General features: G+C 40.8%; 1 protein-coding gene across 1 annotated transcript in view; it reads right to left on the bottom strand.

Annotated features, from left to right (window-relative positions):
• Window positions 1-6539: 6539 nt before the first annotated feature.
• CORO2A (coronin 2A) overlaps window positions 6540-20284 on the bottom strand; it is a 425741-nt gene continuing 411996 nt past the window's right edge. Inside the window, exons 11-12 of the mRNA XM_075604517.1 lie at window positions 12714-12991; window positions 6540-9198 (exon numbers count right to left, since the gene is read on the bottom strand). Of these exons, the coding sequence (XP_075460632.1) occupies window positions 9067-9198; window positions 12714-12991 (410 nt within the window). The 3' untranslated portion in view covers window positions 6540-9066. The remainder of the gene's footprint in view (window positions 9199-12713; window positions 12992-20284) is intronic.

Below are 20284 nucleotides of genomic sequence, written 5' to 3'. Positions count from 1 at the left end.
GAACATAGGGTCATCAAAGTAAGGCCGAGGTTTTAGTGGTTTTGGTGACGCGAGCAACGGCGCGTGCCACCAAAAGAAGTACATGGGTTCCGTTTTGCTGCTTATAGTTGGCACGACCAGGCGGAGGCGCGACGGGGGCGGCAGAATCCAGGAGAGACAAATGAATTGTCTCTCCATGCGATGTCAGCGTTATGTGGAGCAGTTCAGCCAATAATGGCAAACCGCTCGCGTGACGTCACTGGCCACGCTTCCACCACGCCACCTGTCGCCTGCATAAAGAGCGGTCGCGCTCACACCCTGCAGCCTCCCACTATAAGTGGCCACATTTGTTCCATGCTCCTGTTGCTACAGCAGGAGTCTTAAAACTGCACAATGTTTGTAGCAGTCAAGTGAAGGAACCTGAAGATAATGCTACAATGCAGTGGTTTTTAACCTTTGTTCAATAGAACCCTAGGACTCTGCTGGATATTTCAGGTTTCCAATCATTTTACATTGTAACAGGAGATCAGGACTATCACACCAGGGATCAATTCGACTGGCAGAACAGCAGAGTTGATAAAATTGAATTTATTGGGAAAAAAACAATCCACAACTGTGCACAGATAAACACACAATCCAAACTGGGGAAACTGGGGTTATCCTATAGAAATAGACGCAAGAACCTCTCTAAAGAGATTTCCCCTATTCTTCCTCTGGAACAGGACTCCAAGCCTTGCACCAACACTGGAGTTGACACTGCAGCTGGTATCCCCACTGGAACACAGATTTTAAAGCTAAAAGCAACTAACTTGGGGGGCTCCCCCACCATCTTTTATACCCCATGCCGCAACATGGATACTTTAAGGGAGGGTTAGGGCCACGTGTTTTCAATATGACCCAGTCCCTGATTGGTGGGTTTAACTGCAACATGCATTGTAGGCATTTTGTTTTTACCATTGTATATCATGCTATTAATTTACTGGGAGTTTTTTCTAAACACCTTGTGATTACCAGTGATTCGTCATGTTATTTAGTCTTCCATCCAGAGGGTGTCGCTGTGAATATTGGATAGATTGTTTACCCCGTTGAGTTCACTTTTGTTTTTTCAATCGATGCTAGGCCACATGCTGGTTGTGGACTATTTCTATGTATATTGCAGATTTTACAAGGGGCTCATTCCCTTTGACAAAGTGCTGAGAGTGTGAAACGCATCAAGAGTGACCCTCATGCCACATTCCATGCTATTATCCACTTAATAAAGTTGTTTTTAATTTTCCGAATCCAAGAAGGTTTATGATTGCTTGTCGCCATTAGCAAATTATTCATGTCAACCTCCTTGAAATAGGTCTCAGTTACAACACTACCATTAGGTAATGCTCTGAGTCTAAGATCTAAAAAATCAACTGTGGTAGAATCAGTAGTGTGTGTGAATTTGAGATTATAACTATTGTTATTAATATAACTCATGAATTCATTGACAGACTCTGCATTCCCGTTCCACACACAGAGAACGTCATCTGTATAGCGATGCCATGCTATAATGTTCCCTTTATAGGGGTTATCACTCCAGATAAACATATTCTCCCATTCTCCCACATACAGGTTTGCGAAACTTGGGGCAAAGCGTGCCCCCATTTTACCCTACTTATCTGATGTACGCAGATTACTTACTTTTAATGATAAAATTTATTTTTTATATACTTCACTATGTGCGTTTTGCGCTGTTCTTTTGTTTTTCATTATCAATAATGTACATGCTGTTCGTCCATTACTCTGAAGCACTGGTCCTTGGAACTTTGTTCTGTTTGTCCTATATAGGATTGAAGAAGGGGGTCTCAGGAGCTGAACACTATTAATTTCAGGTCCGGGGGACACCCGGCTTCTGGAGATAGTTACCACAATACTGGGCGCCGGTAGCTGCTCCAGGGTTCACATTATGGCTGCTTTTCAAAGCTCCCATGCCATGCAGGCCAATAGGAAGCCATGACGTCACCCAATGTGGCTTCCTACAGTATTTGCCCACGTGACACTGGATCTTTAAACTGCAGAGAGATACTGGTACCCCCTTCGGAGATAAGTATCTCCAGAAGCAAAGGGTCCCGGAGCTGAAATTAATGGGGTTCGGCTATGGAGACCCCTTGCTTCAATTCTATATACTGTATAAAAAGTATTGCTCCTTTACAATAAAGTATCTGTTCTCCACAAATAAATTGGCAATGTAATTAAACAATTTAAATCAAAAAAAGTAGTGATGTTCGATGCTTCCTGGTAACATTAGAAGTAGATTGTTGTTTAGTACTTAAAACTAAGTCTCTGATGTTTGCACTATTTACTTGATTCAATAATTACCTTTCATAATGTGGTACACCTCATCCTGGGCCAATATGAGTCAGATGAAATGAGTGTACAGAGCTTTTGAAACTTGTGTTGTGCAGATCATATGAAGATATGTGAGGCATTTTGAAAGCTCTTTACACTAACATGAATAACTCATCAGCATGGACATGACAAGTGGTTGATCACCTAGGAAATAAACACAGAAGCGCACCAAGGGTTAAGAAATATGTAATAAACAAGTAGTATAATAACAAGTAAAAACTTACATATAAGGATATATAAGTCCAGTAGCGGCCAGTGCACAGGTAATAAGTCCAAACGAGTTGGTAGGCGCAGAAGGCATGTGCTGAGACTCACAGATCAGTCCCGCGCGCTGGGGCTGGCTTGCTCGGCAAAACTCAGTTGTTACTTCCGGGTTGCGGCTTGTCGCAGGACCCGTATTCAGTAGCCCTCCACAATCGCCGGTATTCTCTGTTTCCAACACGCATCCCACTCAAACGAGCAGATGGAAATAGCTCAAGTCTCTGTGGGAGGGCTGGAACTAATACAGCCAGGCGTCTGGATACCAATGTGCACTGTGTGAACTCCGCAACGCGTTTCACACAATTCAGTGCTTCATCAGGACCACCTACATAGAATTTTACATGCACAGGCTTATGAGGAGCTTACAATCTATGTTCTGGTACCCGAGGCACTGCTACTGAGCACACAGTATCACACAAGTCAGCCATTTTATCCATAATAAGACGGGGATACTATGTCCCCACCTTGGCCCCCAACTTGATGGCGTAAAGCCCCTGAGGTCTGTCTGTTGCCCACTAATGCCGTAAAGCATTCATAGTTCTTTCCTGCCCAAGCATATAAATCATAAAACAAGATTTTAGATTCTCCAGCCACATTCTCAATATTTCCACGAGAACTAAATTAAAGTGCCTTTTAAATCATAGGGTTGTACATGCTCATTCTTAAAATTAAAAGAAAATCACTGTGGCAAGTACAAAAAGGGCTTGTCAACAGAAATGTATATTTTTAACATCAGGTGTCGGGTAGGAAGTAATTAAATATGAATAAATTATGATTTTTGTGGGGGAAACTAGAACTTCTCCCCTACTTTCAAGATGGCACAAGTTGGTGAAAGTGGAGATCTTGCTACTAAAATAACTTTTCTATGATAGGCAAGGGGGTCTGCCAGCAAATGAATGCAGCAGAAAAAACTCTGCTCAAGCACTGGGAGGGAAGGAAACGCCAAACAGTGGATAAGGGTGGTGCTCACAGGGAATGAGGTATTAACAAGTAGAGAGAAAGAAAAGAGTACCTATTATGTGGCACTGAAGAGAATACACCCTAATTAAAACTTAAACTTTATTATAGAGTGGATTAAAATAAACTATTTGGAAGAACCACATACATAGAACAAACACAAAATATATTGATTAAAAGACGGGGAGGTGTGGTAGGGTGTTTAATGGGGATATTATATATATTCCCTCTTAATTAAACCTTAGTAAACCCTAATCCTGGGTGGTCTCTAACAATGTATCTCAAAAGCCCCTATTGGCAGTGGGGTATGTGCAGTGAGATGCAAGCCTGTCTGTTGGATAGAGGACAAGGTTACACTTAATGCTAACTGGTATGAAGCAGCAATAAGTACCTCGATCTGCATATAATCTGCTGTTAGCAGTACACAGATACCAAAATGTAGGGGACTCCTAATAACAGTGGGGTATATACAGTTGGATGCAGGTCTATATATGAGATGTCAGGCAGAGCTGTGCTTGACTATTACCGGAATTGACACAAACTTTAGCACCTCAGAGCCCCTTTATGCAGTGGGGTATATGCAGGTTGAATGCAGGTCTGTATATACCCCCCCTATATACCCCACTGCCAATAGGGGCTTTTGAGATACATTGTTAGAGACCACCCAGGATTAGGGTTTACTAAGGTTTAATTAAGAGGGAATATATATAATATCCCCATTAAACACCCTACCACACCTCCCCGTCTTTTAATCAATATATTTTGTGTTTGTTCTATTTATGGGGTTCTTCCAAACAGTTTATTTTAATCCAATCTATAATAAAGTTTAAGTTTTAATTAGGGTGTATTCTCTTCAGTGCCACATAATAGGGACTCTTTTCTTTCTCTCTACTTGTTAAAATAACTTTTCAGCAGAGTCCCAATCTAAACCCTTGCATTAATGGCCAACGCAGTGAAACTATTTTGTCAAAATGCCATTGAACTATTACGGTTCTCTGACAGAGGGCTGTGGGTGGTGTTAATGCTGTAGGAGATTGCATGTGCAGCTGGGTTGACAAGAATGCAAGACAACTAGGGAATAGTGATGAAACGGAAGAGGAAAAGGGATAGGTAAAAGTCTCCATTTGACCTTTATCTAGTAGCACTTGAGAGACATCTGGATGCTGGGCCCTGCAATTACAGCTCAACCCCGTTATAGGGCGATCCACTTATAACGCGGTGTGAGCGTGGCTTATGTTTAAAAAAAATAAACAATGTCTTATTTTTGGGGGTGCAAACTGCCAGGATTTGCAGAGAGGAATGTCCGGCTACACAAACACATACACACACACATATATATATATATATATATGTATGTATGTATGTATGTATCTATGTATGTATGTATGTATGTATGTATGTATGTATATATATATATATATATATATATATATATATATATATATATATATATATATATATATATATATATATATATATATATATATATACACAGACAGACATATACACACACTCTGTCCCCTCAGTCTGTCACTGTTACACACACACATGCACATACACACACCCCTGCCTCCCTGTACCTCTGCTTGGGGGGAGGAGAGAAGGGAGCTGCTTCCTGCCCGGCTTCTCCTGACTTGTGAGATCATACCTCACAGACTTACAGCTTCTCTGCAGAGCACACAGATCAGCTGCTGCTGCTGCTGCTGCTGCTGCTGCTGCGGGTAAGTCCTGCTTTGGGCTGCCGCTGCGACACCGGGTTCAGAGAGAGCTGGGAGAGTTATCCCAGCTCTCCCCTCTGGCAGACATGAAATCCCTGACCGTGGCGGCCATTTTTTTTCCAATCGTGATCCCGGCTATAACGCGGTCTCATTCTGTGGCCCCGAGCACCTCATTATAACAGGGTTTAGCTGTATATCTTACAGTACATCAGTGTAGCCGGGGCTCTTAATCTTTCACACCATTTCTCTTTACAGAACAGTGCAAAAATAATGTGCACCGCCTGAAACAGTTTTAAAAGAAAAAGCTTTTAGTAAAAATATTTGTTTACATTTTGAAACAATTTATAAACAACATATGGACTGAAGAATGTAGCGCTTGTTGGGAAGCCGAAAGCTTCTCTTCGAAAACAACAGTTGTTGTACAGGAGATCAAGGGGGCGACTACTGAAATTGTGAGATGCTTAAATAAAGTAGTCATGAAAGGATCACTTCAATGGCTGGTAATAATCAATAGTGTAAGGACTTGCAAAAAAGAGCAGCCACCATGACATAGTTTGCAAGTTTACAATTCTTTGGCCAAAGAATTTAACTAAGTGACCCTCACTTATGAGAGAAAAACAGATAAGTATTTAACTATATGATTTGTCATGTTGGATGTAGCATTGGGGCTTTCTATCTTTTGTAATAATCAACAATGCTTCTCAGCACCTCAGTAAACAGACTACCATGTGGGCAACCATTTTACTTATGTCCGATGTTATAATTTTTTCACATGAATTGACGAATATTATCAAAATAACTGAAATTCCAGGCCTGACCACAAGACTATAAACTGTAGGAACACATTCTTTCACTATACATTACACACTGCAGTAATTCATAAAATCTCTTGTATTTTTATTAGACTTTGTTTGTTTTTTTCTTTGCAAATAAACATGAAATTTAACAAAACAATAAAAAAAAATAGGCACTATATAGTAAAAGCAAAAAGATTTAACTAAAATGCAAAAGCTGTTGGTGTGATCACAGATACATGAATATTTGTGAAAGTAGGCATTTTAAAGTATATGCTTGTAATTACATATTCTTTGTTCTCAGAAAGGTTACATCGTAAACAATTTTTTTTTAAAGTAATTATCGTCCATGAGCACATTTATAATTGGTTTATTTATATATATATATATATATATATATATATATATATATATATATATATATATATATATATATATCATCATTTATTAATTGCCTGCATCTCCCATTGTATCTTAAAAATATATACACAGTTAATATTTTCTTCTTTTTATGCAGAGTAAGAATAATTTAAATATATTATTCTGGATAAAAGTAATATTTTGTATATAAACTAAAGAAATCATGCTTTATTATAAACAGATAGGGTTAACTGTACGTGGCTAAAATTCCTTTCGACCTTGAAGACTGTGACCCCAATTTAATATAGTGAGAACCTGGGTATCACGTAGTCCAGGGGTGCGCAAACTGAGGGGGGGGTGAGATTTTCTGGAGGTGCGGGGGGGGGGGGTGCAGTTGTTACAGAGGCCCTGTGCTTCCCCAAAGGTATTTAAATTAAATGCCAGGGGACCGTGCGAGGCCTTTGTAAATTCTCTTAACTTGGCTTCGGGCAACGCGTCGCCATGGCAACCTGGCGTCAAATGACACTTCGGGATCACACAACTGCATTGCCATGACAATGTGACGTCCCATCACCCCACAGCATCATTTGATGCTGGAGCCAAAGTTGGGGGGGGTTGGGCGCGAGCAGGGAGGTAGAGCAGGCAAGTTTGCGTACCCCTGATGTAGTCTACGGAGTATGGTCTCTTATACAGTACACCACTAACTTATATTGTCTGTGAAATCGCAGCATCAAAACGACCTGATTTTAAACTGCACAGTCGGTTTAATGACCAGCACTCTTTAGTAATTTGCAGCCAGAGGGGCCTTCAAAGCACTGCAACTCAATGTCTTGTCAACTCACGGTTTCTCTGCCAACACTGACAGAAGATAAATGCACCAGTCCCTTATACTTGTCTTGTTTTGTTAAACACTTTATACGATATACAGTGCAGTACTATTTGTTTTATTAATTTCTGCACACCATGCATTTTTTTCAGGGCTTCTTTCACATGCACAAGAAGGTTACTGTATTTACTATGATGTATAAAAAAAAACAGTGCTTTGCTGCTCCCGTCACTTCAATCTGTGTCTATTGCTTTAAATGTTTCAATGATTCATGGTTTCAAGTTGGTCCATTTTGTACAATTGGCCATCACAATACTGTATATTGGCCTTTCTCTCTACCACCACCCTAGCCAGCATCATGGAATCCTATAAAGTCACATGACCACTGAGAAACACCACCTGATGCAGCAAACTTGTGCCATGTGCTTCCCTACTACTACCACTACAAGAGCAGCAACTGCTTTCTACATGGGAAGGCTGGAGCTCTGATTCATGAATCCTGGTCTCTCAGTCCTTTTTTTTTTTTTTTGCAACACTCAGACATACATAGATCCTATTTTTTTTTTTTTTTTACTTAATTAGCTTTTTATTTATTTTTTAATGTATAAAAGTAAAAAGAAGAAATTAATAAAGGCACAATTCAACAATGATACCAGTAGAGAGAAAAGCCTTGGATTACTTCTATAAATATGTAATTTTGTTATGATTACTTTAGAAGCCTGTTCTTTCCAGTATCATTGTATATAGTAAGTAAGGTATGGTAATAATGGCTAGTGCATACCAAATCCAGTGTATTTACAATATCTAGCTACAAGGGTTAAACAATCTTAATTGCCATTCTTCATTACAATGGATTTATTATAGAACAGATATGCTTATTACTCATCTTCATTAATGTTCTCTCAAAATAAAACCATTCAGTGCAGGAGGGGTCAGCAATGTACTGCTACTGTATATAATTAGCTCTTAGGTGAAGGTACCAAAAGGGATAGTGCAGTAGTACCCGCAAAAATATGCAGCCATTACATTAATTTGAACTTGTAGATCTTCTAAACCTGCATCAGGCTTTATTTCTGTTAACCGATGATATGTAAATATTAAATGTTGCTCTTTCCTCTAGCTTATGTTAACATCATTCTTGCATATTGTATGAATAGCTGCTGAGGATGTGATCAGACTGTAGTACCTGATAGATCCAGTATACAATCTACATCTATAGACTAAGAAAAACATGAAACATGTATGCTAATGTATTTAATTCAATCGCTTTAAAATGCTTCAGACTGACCTACCAACAAGCATAAGTTCTATTCTGAAGAGTGATATCAAGCAGTCTGATTGCAGAAACATTCTATAGTTACTGTATGTGTTCAGTTTGTCTTTTACTGTCTGACATCCAATCAATAAAACTATTACTGCAACTACAGCTTTTTAACCTACCTACAGTATTTCCAGACTCTCATGGTCATGCTAATTGCTTTAAAAAGGTGTACATTTTGGTTTGCTTAAGGCAAGTGATGAGCATTTGATTTAAGACTCGGATCAATTATAAAGCCATGTTCCCTTAGAGTTAACAAGTCATGATTGCAGTTATTTAAAAACACAGAATTAAAAAAAAATGAACAAATTAAAAAAAAACACAGAAAATGAATAAAAGTTGATAAATAGCATGTGCACCTTGTAGCATTCAAACTTTTCTTTTTTTCTTTACATAAAAATAAAACTAGAAGTAGTAACTCTGTGGAGGCTTTTTCACGTGTGTTACATTCCAGTGGCTGTGGGTGCAGTTTAATCAATAGCTGGCTGCACTGTTGCGCACGTTCTTAATTTCCAGTTCAAGCTGACGGATCTGGACGTCCCTTTGGCTTAATTGATCGCGCATTCTGCGGATCTCTTCCTGCTGCTTGTAGAACATCTGCAACAACTGCAGAAAAAAAAAAGACAATTTTGTTCCTGGGGTAAACACTCATGCTCATTGAGCCCTTTACTGGTACTTAGTGGCCTATTATATATGGGCCCTAAGTACTAGTAAAGGGCTCAATGAGCGTTTACCCCTATCCCTATATAATGAAACATAGTCATTTACTGGTAAGAAGTGATGCATCATGTTCAGCATTGCATCATTTTCATTTGTGGACTGAATTGTAGAATTCCTGCTCAGCATAGGCTTTAAGGTACCTACATATCTAATCTAAAAATGCCGTTTTCTACCTACTTCTTTGACCCTATTGCTTTGCAATATGTGGCAATGGGGTATTACTGTGCAGTCCCCATTCGGGATGAAAATGACCTAATGGCAGTTCTGTGGTGGTTGAAACCCTGGTCATTGATGCCTTAAAACAGTCAATTATTTTAAATCTTTTCTAAACTTCTCTTAAAAGCTTTGTAAATTAAGACTCTGAAGTTGTTTTAATTCCCCTATCCTCTGCCTTTTCTAAATGGAATCAACCAAACTTTCCCTTATTTTTTTTAAAGATGCTCACACCTGAATGTACAGTTTATTAAAAACCAAAGACATAACATAAAACACAGACAAAGCTCAGTGCACATCCAGAAAAACTTATATACAGTACAGTGCCTAAATATACATGTATAAATAACTAATAAATAAAATGGTCTTTTAGTTTAACATTTTGGCCAAATTGTTGTAAGCCCTTGAGCCAACTGCACGGCAGACCACGTTTCAAGGGTCCCTACACTAATATAGATTCTTAATAACCTGTGCATTGCCAGGAAGAATGATTTATAATAAATCTGTCAATATTAGTTGCAAAAGTTCTAAATCTGATTGAAGCTTTTATTAACCTGTACATTACCAGGAAAAGCACTCTGTAATAGATTTGTCACAATCACACTGTAAGCAGGCAAGTTCCCCTGAGAGTGGGAGATGCCATGGAGTGAGCTTTTAACCATTTAAATGTGGGAGGGAGTGAGCTTCAATTAGGTAGGAGGTTGCCACCCTCCAATCAGCTAAGACTAGCTGAACAAGAATTATAAAACATACAGAACACCTACAAGCTCATATTGAACCCCCAAAATACCCACAACATTTTGGCCAAATTGTTGTAAGCCCTTGAGCCAACTGCACGGCAGACCATGTTTCAAGGGTCCCTACACTAATATAGATTCTTAATAACCTGTGCATTGCCAGGAAGAATGATTTATAATAAATCTGTCAATATTAGTTGCAAAAGTTCTACAAATCAGTAGCACTCCTCTGTGAAACTTATATGCTTATATATGTTGTGGGTATTTTGTGGGTTCAATATGAGCTTGTAGGTGTTCTGTATGCTTTATAATTCTTGTTCAGCTAGTCTTAGCTGATTGGAGGGTGGCAACCTCCTACCTAATTGAAGCTCACTCCCTCCCACATTTAAATGGTTAAAAGCTCACTCCATGGCATCTCCCACTCTCAGGGGAACTTGCCTGCTTACAGTGTGATTGTGACAAATCTATTACAGAGTGCTTTTCCTGGTAATGTACAGGTTAATAAAAGCTTCAATCAGACTTAGAACTTTTGCAACTAATATTGACAGATTTATTATAAATCATTCTTCCTGGCAATGCACAGGTTATTAAGAATCTACATTAGTGTAGGGAACCCTTGAAACGTGGTCTGCCGTGCAGTTGGCTCAAGGGCTTACAACAATTTGGCCAAAATGTTAAACTAAAAGACCATTTTATTTATTAGTTATTTATACATGTATATTTAGGCACTGTACCGTATATAAGTTTTTCTGGATGTGCACTGAGCTTTGTCTGTGTTTTATGTTATGTCTTTGGTTTTAAATATATATATTGCCATGCTCAGTAGCACTCCTCTGTGAAACTTATATGCTTATATATGTTGTGGGTATTTTGGGGGTTCAATATGAGCTTGTACGTGTTCTGTATGTTGTACAGTTTATTACCAAGATTTAACCTATTAAATTAATTAGTGCTATTAGATTTTTGTGTAACTTAGATGTGTGCACTTTAAACATTTTTTTTTAAAGGCACTATATTGGAGGGGCCCTTTGCATAACTTTGTAATAGGGTTCATACATAATCCCCCCCCCCCCACGCATAATAAAGTTAATGAATAATTCCCCCAATATCAAACTAATTAGTATGGCTATTAGCACTCAACTCAGTTGAGTGCTAATAACCATACTCACCCTGAAGAGGTGTAATAGATTTGTTACATGTTGAATGTGTACAAACGAACAATTGATATTATATGCAGCGATGGACGGAACTGTCAAAATTCATTACCCGGAATTTCCATTCAAAATCTGTTCATTGGTGTAAAATCCGATGACGGATTGTTCCAGTTTCAATCCGTACGAATTAATACAAAACCGCTATTGGATACAATCCGGACGGATTTTTAAGAATCCAATCTGAGGATTCCACAATCCATTGCCAGATTGTTAAAAATCGAGAGAGGGAGAAATGAGAGAGATCCCCTTCCCGCGGATTTAATCGGAATGAGGATTTTTAACAATCCGACCACGGATTATTAATCCGCCATGTGGATTGTCAGTGATATAGAAAAATAACCTGGAAAAAGTGTAACACACTTTTTGAGACTAATACATGAAAATCCACAGACCAAAGGAACCAAAAGATCCGAGGCAGATCCAAATTCGCAAAAAAAAAATGCCCATTTCTAATTATAAAACAAGCTTTTGAAAGTTGTCTCTGTTCCTCTGGTTAAGCAATTGATTTACAAAGATTCCATGAGTTAAACACAGATTATTTTTGTTGTTGTTGAGAAAACTCTCAAAAGCTTGTCTTATAATATCAATTGTTAGTTGAAATAAAATTACTGATGTACTCATTTACTCTGCACTATAGCAAATGAACTAACACAGCTATTTCTACTTATTAGATGTTGAAGTAATGTTAATAGACCAATATGAGGGTTATTCATTGATGAAGCTGTGCATGAGCTTTTAAAGAGATTACAAGTTTGTTCTTCACATAATATCTTCTTCAGGGATAAGCAATGTATAATACTCAGTCATATACAGTATAATACCCTTTATTTTGTGTGTGCATTTATAGTTTTAGTAATGGAACCAAAATATAGTATAATTTACGTGGTTGAGCTGCTGGTACCCCCCGCTTCCTATCCATTTTTTTAAAAAGGGGATGACCTGAGGGGGAACTGCTCCTTTAAGCAGAATCTTAGTTTATGTGCTTAGAAATTCATAGCTCTATGCATCAATGCAAATAGAAATATTATCCAAATTCAGTCATGAACCAGTGTTATATCACCTTGATTTTAACATGGTTAATTTGTGAACACCAATCTATCGTCTCAGAGTGGGTACATCAATATTTAATTAGGAAACATACATGAATCTTAAACAAGAAGCATATCATTTAATCCCAACCACTTTTCATAGTGTTAAATTCCTAAGAGGCTAGTAACATATGTGAAATAACCCATACCTCGTTTTCAGTTTTGGGTGGTGGGTGCTCAAACAAGTCAAACCCTTTGGATATTAAAGGTTTTCTAGTTTCTCGCAAACTTTCTGTCCCTTTTCTCTTTCCTCTGTCCTCTCTTATGATCTCTGTTTTGTACTCAATTTCCCATAGCATCTTTTTGTGCGTCTTTTCTTCATGCTGTTGCTCTGGCACTTTAGTTTGATGGTTGGATTCCTTCTCGGGAAGTTGCATTTCGGAGGGAGATGATTTTGATCCTGGTCTTAAGGATATCAAGAGGGGACCTTGTGAAAATGTGAATAATAAAAAGTGAAATTCCTGGTGAAATTCAACTAAAAAGGTTGTGCATTTTTATGGGTATATAAATACCTCACAGTAAGATGTTTATAAATAACCCAGTATGTACAGTTAAACTGCTATTAACGTAGATGCGTACAGGAAATCAACCTGATTAGTTCACTTTTCATAAGGCATAAGGACAAGCAATGCAGAGGATCAAAAAGATTTTAAAATAAAGGCAATTTCTAAAATGCACAAAATATACGTTTTAGCATGTTAGCAATTTTAGAAATTGCACATACTGCTGCGGCACAGTTTATTCGAGCATTTGCCCGTTCTGTGCCGCAGCAGTAGCCTGGCGCGCGCCCGAGTGTGACGGGCGCGCGCCGAAGCAGCGGAAGAGCGCCCTCCGATCGGGGCGCTCTCCCTACCGCTGCCGGGTCCGCCGGGTCCCCCGGAACCCCCTGCCGCTGTCCCGCGATCGCGGGACACCAGGGCTCCCTCGGGGAGCCCCTGGACACGCGTGCAGGGGGCGCACGCTCCCGATGACGCGTGACCGCGCGTCTATGACGCGCGGCACACCGAGGGGCGGCCACTAGCAAGCCGGGAGATTTCCCGGCTTGCGGTACCGACCACACTTCAATAAAGTGTGTCGGTAGTGTACCAATGTCTAAAATATAGTGCAATACAGTACTGTATTGCACTATAAATACAGTGGTGTGAAAAAGAAAGTACACCCTTTTTGAATTCTATGGTTTTACATATCAGGACATAATAACAATCATCTGTTTCTTAGCAGGTCTTAAAATGAGGTAAATACAACCTCAGATGAACAACAACACATGACATATTACACGGTGTCATGATTTATTTAACAAAAATAAAGCCAAAATGAAGAAGCCATGTGTGAAAAACGAAGTATACCTTATGATTCAATAGCTTGTAGAACCACCCTTAGCAGCAATAACTTGAAGTAATCGTTTTCTGTATGACTTTATCAGTCTCTCACATCGTTGTGGAGGAATTTTGGCCCACTCTTCTTTACAACGTTGCTTCAGTTCATTGAGGTTTGTGGGCATTTGTTTATGCACAGCTCTCTTAAGGTCCCTCCACAGCATTTCAATCGGGTTGAGGTCTGGACTTTGACTGGGCCATTGCAACACTTTGATTCTTTTCTTTTTCAGCCATTCTGTTTGTAGATTTGCTGGTGTGCATAGGATCTGTCATGCTGTGCCCACCACAAACTAGACGAGACCCTCGGTACTGAGGTGGGAATAGAAAAAACACCACCGACAGGCACGGGGATCCGGTCTGAGTGTGCGTAGTTGAACTCGCCGGGTCAGGAGCAGAGAGTAGAGTCGTCGTAATACTTGCCAAGGTGAGGGTAGGAGAAGTCCGGAACGTTGGAGGTACTAGTTGCTGGGGCGGTGCAGGAGAAGGTAGAATGGTCAAGGTCCGAGAGCCGAGTTCAGGTTAGGAGAGTTGCGGTGGGTCGAGGATAGCCAAGGTCGGTACACGGGAAGCGGTGGTCCAAAAGCAAGCCAAGGTCAGTACACGGGAGATCAAGCAAGACAAGGCAGGATATCTAGGAGACAAGAGAGGTAAGCATAGGAACAGGAAGCTTATGCTCAGCCGATGTGCCAGTGGCACTGCTGAGCCTAAATAGGTGAGGCGGTCCAATCCGAGAAGGAGGCGGGACCGAGGAGTGTCAGTGCGGAGCCTGTCATAGGCTAAGGTAAGGAAGCCAGGTGGGGGTGCTGAGGTCAATCAGTGCCTGTTGCCACGGAGCTCGGGTGCGTGGCGTTATCTTTAGAAGGCTCTGGAGCAAGTACTATCTATTGATAGAACAAGTACACTGAAGAGAAAAAACAAAACAGAAAGAGGGATCGGGTTGGAGGAGATCTCCCTCTTTAATTACACAATTCAGCCAGCAAACTGAACAAATAAACTCAATTGTGAGAAAGCATTGGGGGGTCCTCCAACTTGATCCTACTATCAGCTCTCTTGTCAGCAAAGGTCCCAAGTTTATTTTCCGTAGGGCCAAGACTTTGGCCAACCATTTGTCCCCTAGCTTGTTCCGTAGTGAGCATACAGTTGTTAATCAACAGAAAGGGACGTTCCGATGTAATCATTGCATCACATTTTCTGCGATGCAAGTTTCTGCCCGTTTTGCTTCCACAGTTACGGGCAGGAGTTATGGTATACAGTCATATATTACCTGTGATACTAAATTTGTATCTATCTCCTGAACTGTGGCTGTGAAAAGCAATATGTGGGCAGAACCATAAGATATTTACAACTACGCATTCAGGAGCACTTGAGATTAATCAAAAGGGGTGATTTAAAAGCCCAGTGTCAAAACATGCTGTTTCTTGTCCCAGGGGCAAACCACAATTATTTACATTTAAGGGTACCGAGCACATCCCTTCCCATGTCAGGGAAGGAGCTCATGTAAAGAGACTCGATAGGAGAGAGATGCACTGGATTTTTATGTTGCGTAACAGAACACCTTTACAGTATGTCTCAATACTGATTGGGATATCAGTAATTTTTTGTAGATATTTTATCATTTATTCCCCCTCCCCCTCCTCCCCCTTTCCTTTCTCCTTAAAAAGCCTTCCCCCCACCCCTCATCCCTTCTCCTTCCACCCTCTCCCTCTCCCCCCCACTTTTCCTTCTATCTTTTTCCCTTTCCTTTGTTTTTTCTAACCAGTGCATCTCTCTACTTATTGTATATATATGTGTGTGTATATATATATATATATATATATATATATACAGGTAAACCCCGTTATAACGCGGTCCTCGGGGTCCACCCCGAGACCACCGCGTTAGTAACGGGGTTGTGGGAAAAAAATGGCCGCCGCATCGGCACATCTTCACCCTCTCCCCCCAGCAGCACCCTTCACCCCGCGGGACAGGAGATGGGAGCGGGGATGTCCCTCCGGTCCCCGCTTCCCCCTGTCACCGCGTAACAGCCCGCGGGGAAGGAGATGTGAGCGCTGATGTCGCTCTTGACCCCGCTTCCCCCTGTCACTGCGTGACAGCCCGCGGGGAAGGAGATGGGAGCGCTGATGTCCCTCCGGACCCCGCTTCCCCCTGTCACCGCTTACCTTCTCCCCACCGTTGTCCCCGCTGCCTGCGCGGGAGGAGGGGGGGGAGCGGGTGGTGGTGCTGGTCGCGGTCTTTCCTCTGAATTGAACTCCCCCCCCCACCCCTTCTGTGTAAAGTGAGAGAGTGTGTGTGTGTATGTACAGTATACAGTATATGGGAGAGAAACTGTGTGTGTGTGTATATGTGTGCTGTGTGTGTGTAAGTGTGTGTAAGTGTGTGTAAGTGTGTGTAAGTGTTTGAAAGTATGTGTGAGTGTGTGTAAGTGTTTGAAAGTATGTGTGAGTGTGTGTAAGTGTTTGAAAGTATGTGTAAGTGTGTGGAAGTGTTTGTAAGTGTTTGTAAGTGTTTGTAAGTGTGTGTAAGTGTTTGAAAGTATGCGTGAGTGTGTGTAAGTGTTTGTGAGTTTGTGTAAGTGTGTGAAAGTGTGTGAAAGTGTGTGTAAGTGTGTGTAAATGTGTGTAAGTGTGTGTAAGTGTTTGAAAGTATGCGTGAGTGTGTGTAAGTGTTTGTGAGTTTGTGAAAGTGTGTGAAAGTGTGTGTAAGTGTGTGTAAATGTGTATAAGTGTGTGTAAGTGTTTGAAAGTATGTGTGAGTGTGTGTAAGTGTTTGTGAGTGTGTGTAAGTGTGTGCAAGTGTGTGCAAGTGTGTGAAAGTGTGTGAAGGTGTGTGAAGGTGTGTCAAAGTGTGTGAAAGTGTGTGTAAGTGTGTGTAAGTATGTGTGAGTGTGTGTAATTGTGTGTAAGTGTTTGTAAGTGTTTGTAAGTGTGTGTAAGTGTTTGAAAGTATGTGTGAGTGTGTGTAAGTGTTTGTAAGTGTGTGTAAGTGTGTGTAAGTGTTTGAAAGTATGTGTGAGTGTGTGTAAGTGTTTGTGAGTGTGTGTAAGTGTGTGCAAGTGTGTGAAAGTGTGTGAAGGTGTGTGAAAGTGTGTGAAAGTGTGTGTAAGTGTGTGTAAGTATGTGTGAGTGTGTGTAATTGTGTGTAAGTGTTTGTAAGTGTTTGTAAGTGTGTGTAAGTGTTTGAAAGTATGTGTGTGTGTAAGTGTGTGTAAGTGTTTTTAAGTGTTTGTAAGTGTGTGTAAGTGTTTGAAAGTATGTGTGAGTGTGTGTAAGTGTTTGTAAGTGTGTGTAAGTGTGTGTAAGTGTTTGAGTATGTGTGAGTGTGTGTAAGTGTGTGTAAGTGTGTGTTGGTGTGTGTTTAAAACATCACCAGTAGAATGAAAAATACAGAAAATGCACAATCATACAGTATTAACACATTTATTGATGCATTGAACAATAAAGTACAGTATTTAAAACACCAATTGTCGTGTTGTTCATTTCTCATAAATACTGTACTGTAAATAAAGTACTGAACACACAAAAAACACATATACTGTAGTATGCACTGTAGATACAGCACATACTGAAAACCGTGTAATGCACTCTGTGCTCATGTAACAACTGTACAAAAAAAACATACTGTACTGAACATACTGTAATAAAACCATCAAGTGTTGTCTGTTTCAGTGCATCTCTTTTCTTTTTGACGATTTCAATGATTCTTTTTAATTGTAGGATTGTTATTGAATCGACGTTTTCTGACTCTAGAAATTGAAGTCCTGTTTGTAATCCCACCAGCGCCTCTGTGATCTTTGGTGGCGGCTCTGGTTCCTCATCCTCATCGTCTTCTGTAGTATCCAGATCAGTATTTTCACTTGTAAGGCTTTGAATGATTTCCGAGCCCGTCATACAGTATGTTCATGAGTAGGACAGCTGCTGTCCCCATCGACCCAAGAGTCAATTGTAGTCCCACTTTCCGTATCAAGGAACGGTTCCATGGCTCGTTCGGCATTGCCAATTTCCTGCTCTGTGAGGCCTTCGTTCACATAGTTTGCAAGTAACAGATTTGCGGCGGCGACTTCTTCCTCCGTAAACCCCTCAAAATCAGCATCGTCCTCACTGTCACTAGCGAGTTCGGCGTCAGCCGGCACAGGACGTGCACCTGTTATGTTTCGCCAACATTTCGCAATGCACATTTGTGTGACCGCTTCCCAAGCTTCGCTACCAATATAAAAAACTTATTTTAGATTCATTTTCTTTAAAAATGACATAACAGAATCTTCACTTGTGATTATTCGATGTATCATTGTTTTCCAAAAGTTCATCTTAAAGGTTGCAATAATGCCTTGATCAAGCGGCTGTATTTTGGATGTCGAGTTCTTGGGCAAGTAGCTGACCCTTATTTTTCCATCTCGGCTTATTAGGCTTTCGGCCGGGGGATGTGCAGGGCAGTTGTCAAGTAACAACAAAGCTTTTTTATCCAGCCTTTGTTGACGTAAGTTTTTACGGACCTCTGGTACAAACTGATGATGAAACCACCTTTCGAAAATACTGGCAGTCATCCAGGCATTTCTGCTAAAGTCATACGCAAAAGGCATAGTACCCATGTTCACATGGTGGAAGCACCGTGGCGACTTAAACTTGCCAATACAAAGTGGCTTCAGTTTGGGATTTCCAGATTGGTTCACACAAAAAAGTACAGTCACTCTGTCTTTCATTTGTTTAAATCCTTGTGTACGCTGGTCGTCATTCTTACAGGCCAGAGTGGTATTCGGTAGCATTTTGAAACACAGTCCGGTCTCATCGCAGTTATAAACCTGTTCTGCGGTATAGCCACCATCTTCAATTATCTCTTGAAGTTGGGCAGGGTACGTGCATGCAGCTTCATCGTCAGCTGACCGTATCTCTCCTGATATAGCGGTTTTACTTATTCCATGTCGCCTTTTAAAGCGATCTAGCCATCCACTACTTGCCGCGAAGGAGGTTGAAGCATTGCCGTGAAGTTGGCTGTGAAACTTTTTGGCTTGCGTTTGCAGATGGGGTCCACACAGAGGTATGCCTTCGGATCTTTCTTGGACAAACCACTGAAAAACAGCTTTATCCAACTGGCTGACTTTAGGTTCACGCAAACGATTACGATTCAGTCCATCGTCTGTTTCTATGGATTTTACTGCATCACAAAGTTTCTCCTCCTCCTTTTTCCATCCGCGAACTGTAGACTCATTCAGTCCTAGGTCTCTAGCCACTTTGGTTTGCGTGACTCCAGATTTTATTCTGTCAAGCGCAGCAATTTTTTCTTGGACAGTAAACCTCTTATGTTTGGTTGAAGTTTCCGCCATTTCTACCTGCCAGGGGTCTTCAGTATGCCTTTTCCTAGTGTTGAAAACCTGAGGCTTTTAACAACTGATCTGGAGGGCTTAAGTACAGTACCTGAGTACAGTATGTATTTTACCCGCTCTCAGACAGCACAGTGTGTTGTATGATTAAAATGGCAGAGGGGTCAGAGGTGTGTGTACGTGTCACTTTATTACAATGTTTGATTCTATTTTACACACAGTATTTTTTTTGTATTATACAGGGTATATGTGATCACTTCATTTGTGTTTTTTAATATTTTTAACAAACTTTAATGTCATGTTTGTGCAACTTTAACTTGTGTAAAATGACCCTGCGGGGTCACGTTGCCATGCCGTGACGTCACATGACCCCACTGGGTCATTACACGACGAACCGCAGAGGAGCAGAGGGAACTGGCAGCCAACATCCACACCTCACGAGCCGCACGGCGAACGTGAGGGGTGCCTGAATCACTGTGTAAGACTGTTCGCTGTCGGGATGTGCTGTTATCCCCCTTATCATTCTGCTGCATCATCCCCTGCTAAGAGGTGGACTGGAGGGCTTTAGTAAGGCTGCTCGTTTTAAGACAGGTAAGAGCCGGTACAGTACAGTACTGTACTTACTTTTATACAGCGCTGCCAATTTACTCTGTGCTTCACATAGCACAAAAATATACAGTATGTACAGTATATATCTGATTTTATTAGACTGTGAGTGTCCTCAAATTTCGTAAGAGAAAAATATACCCTGAAATATGGGCTTTGTAGAAGGAGAGATACCCATGAACCCATGGATTTGCATTTAACTTTGTAGAACGTGACACACAGGGATATACCATTACTAGGGTGTATAGTGCAGCTGCTGGGTCTGTGTGTGTGGGTCTTGGGCTGTGTGTGCAGTGAGAGTGTGTGCTGTGTGCAGTGTGCAGTGTGTGTCAGTGTGCAGTGTGTCAGTGTGAGCAATGAGCAGTGTGGGTGCAGTGTGCAGTGTGTGTCAGTGTGAGCAATGAGCAGTGTGTGTCAGTGAAGC

Source organism: Ascaphus truei, chromosome 1 (genome assembly GCF_040206685.1).
Source record: "Ascaphus truei isolate aAscTru1 chromosome 1, aAscTru1.hap1, whole genome shotgun sequence".
Lineage (NCBI taxonomy): Eukaryota > Metazoa > Chordata > Amphibia > Anura > Ascaphidae > Ascaphus > Ascaphus truei.
This window is presented reverse-complemented; position numbering and strand designations above follow the sequence as displayed.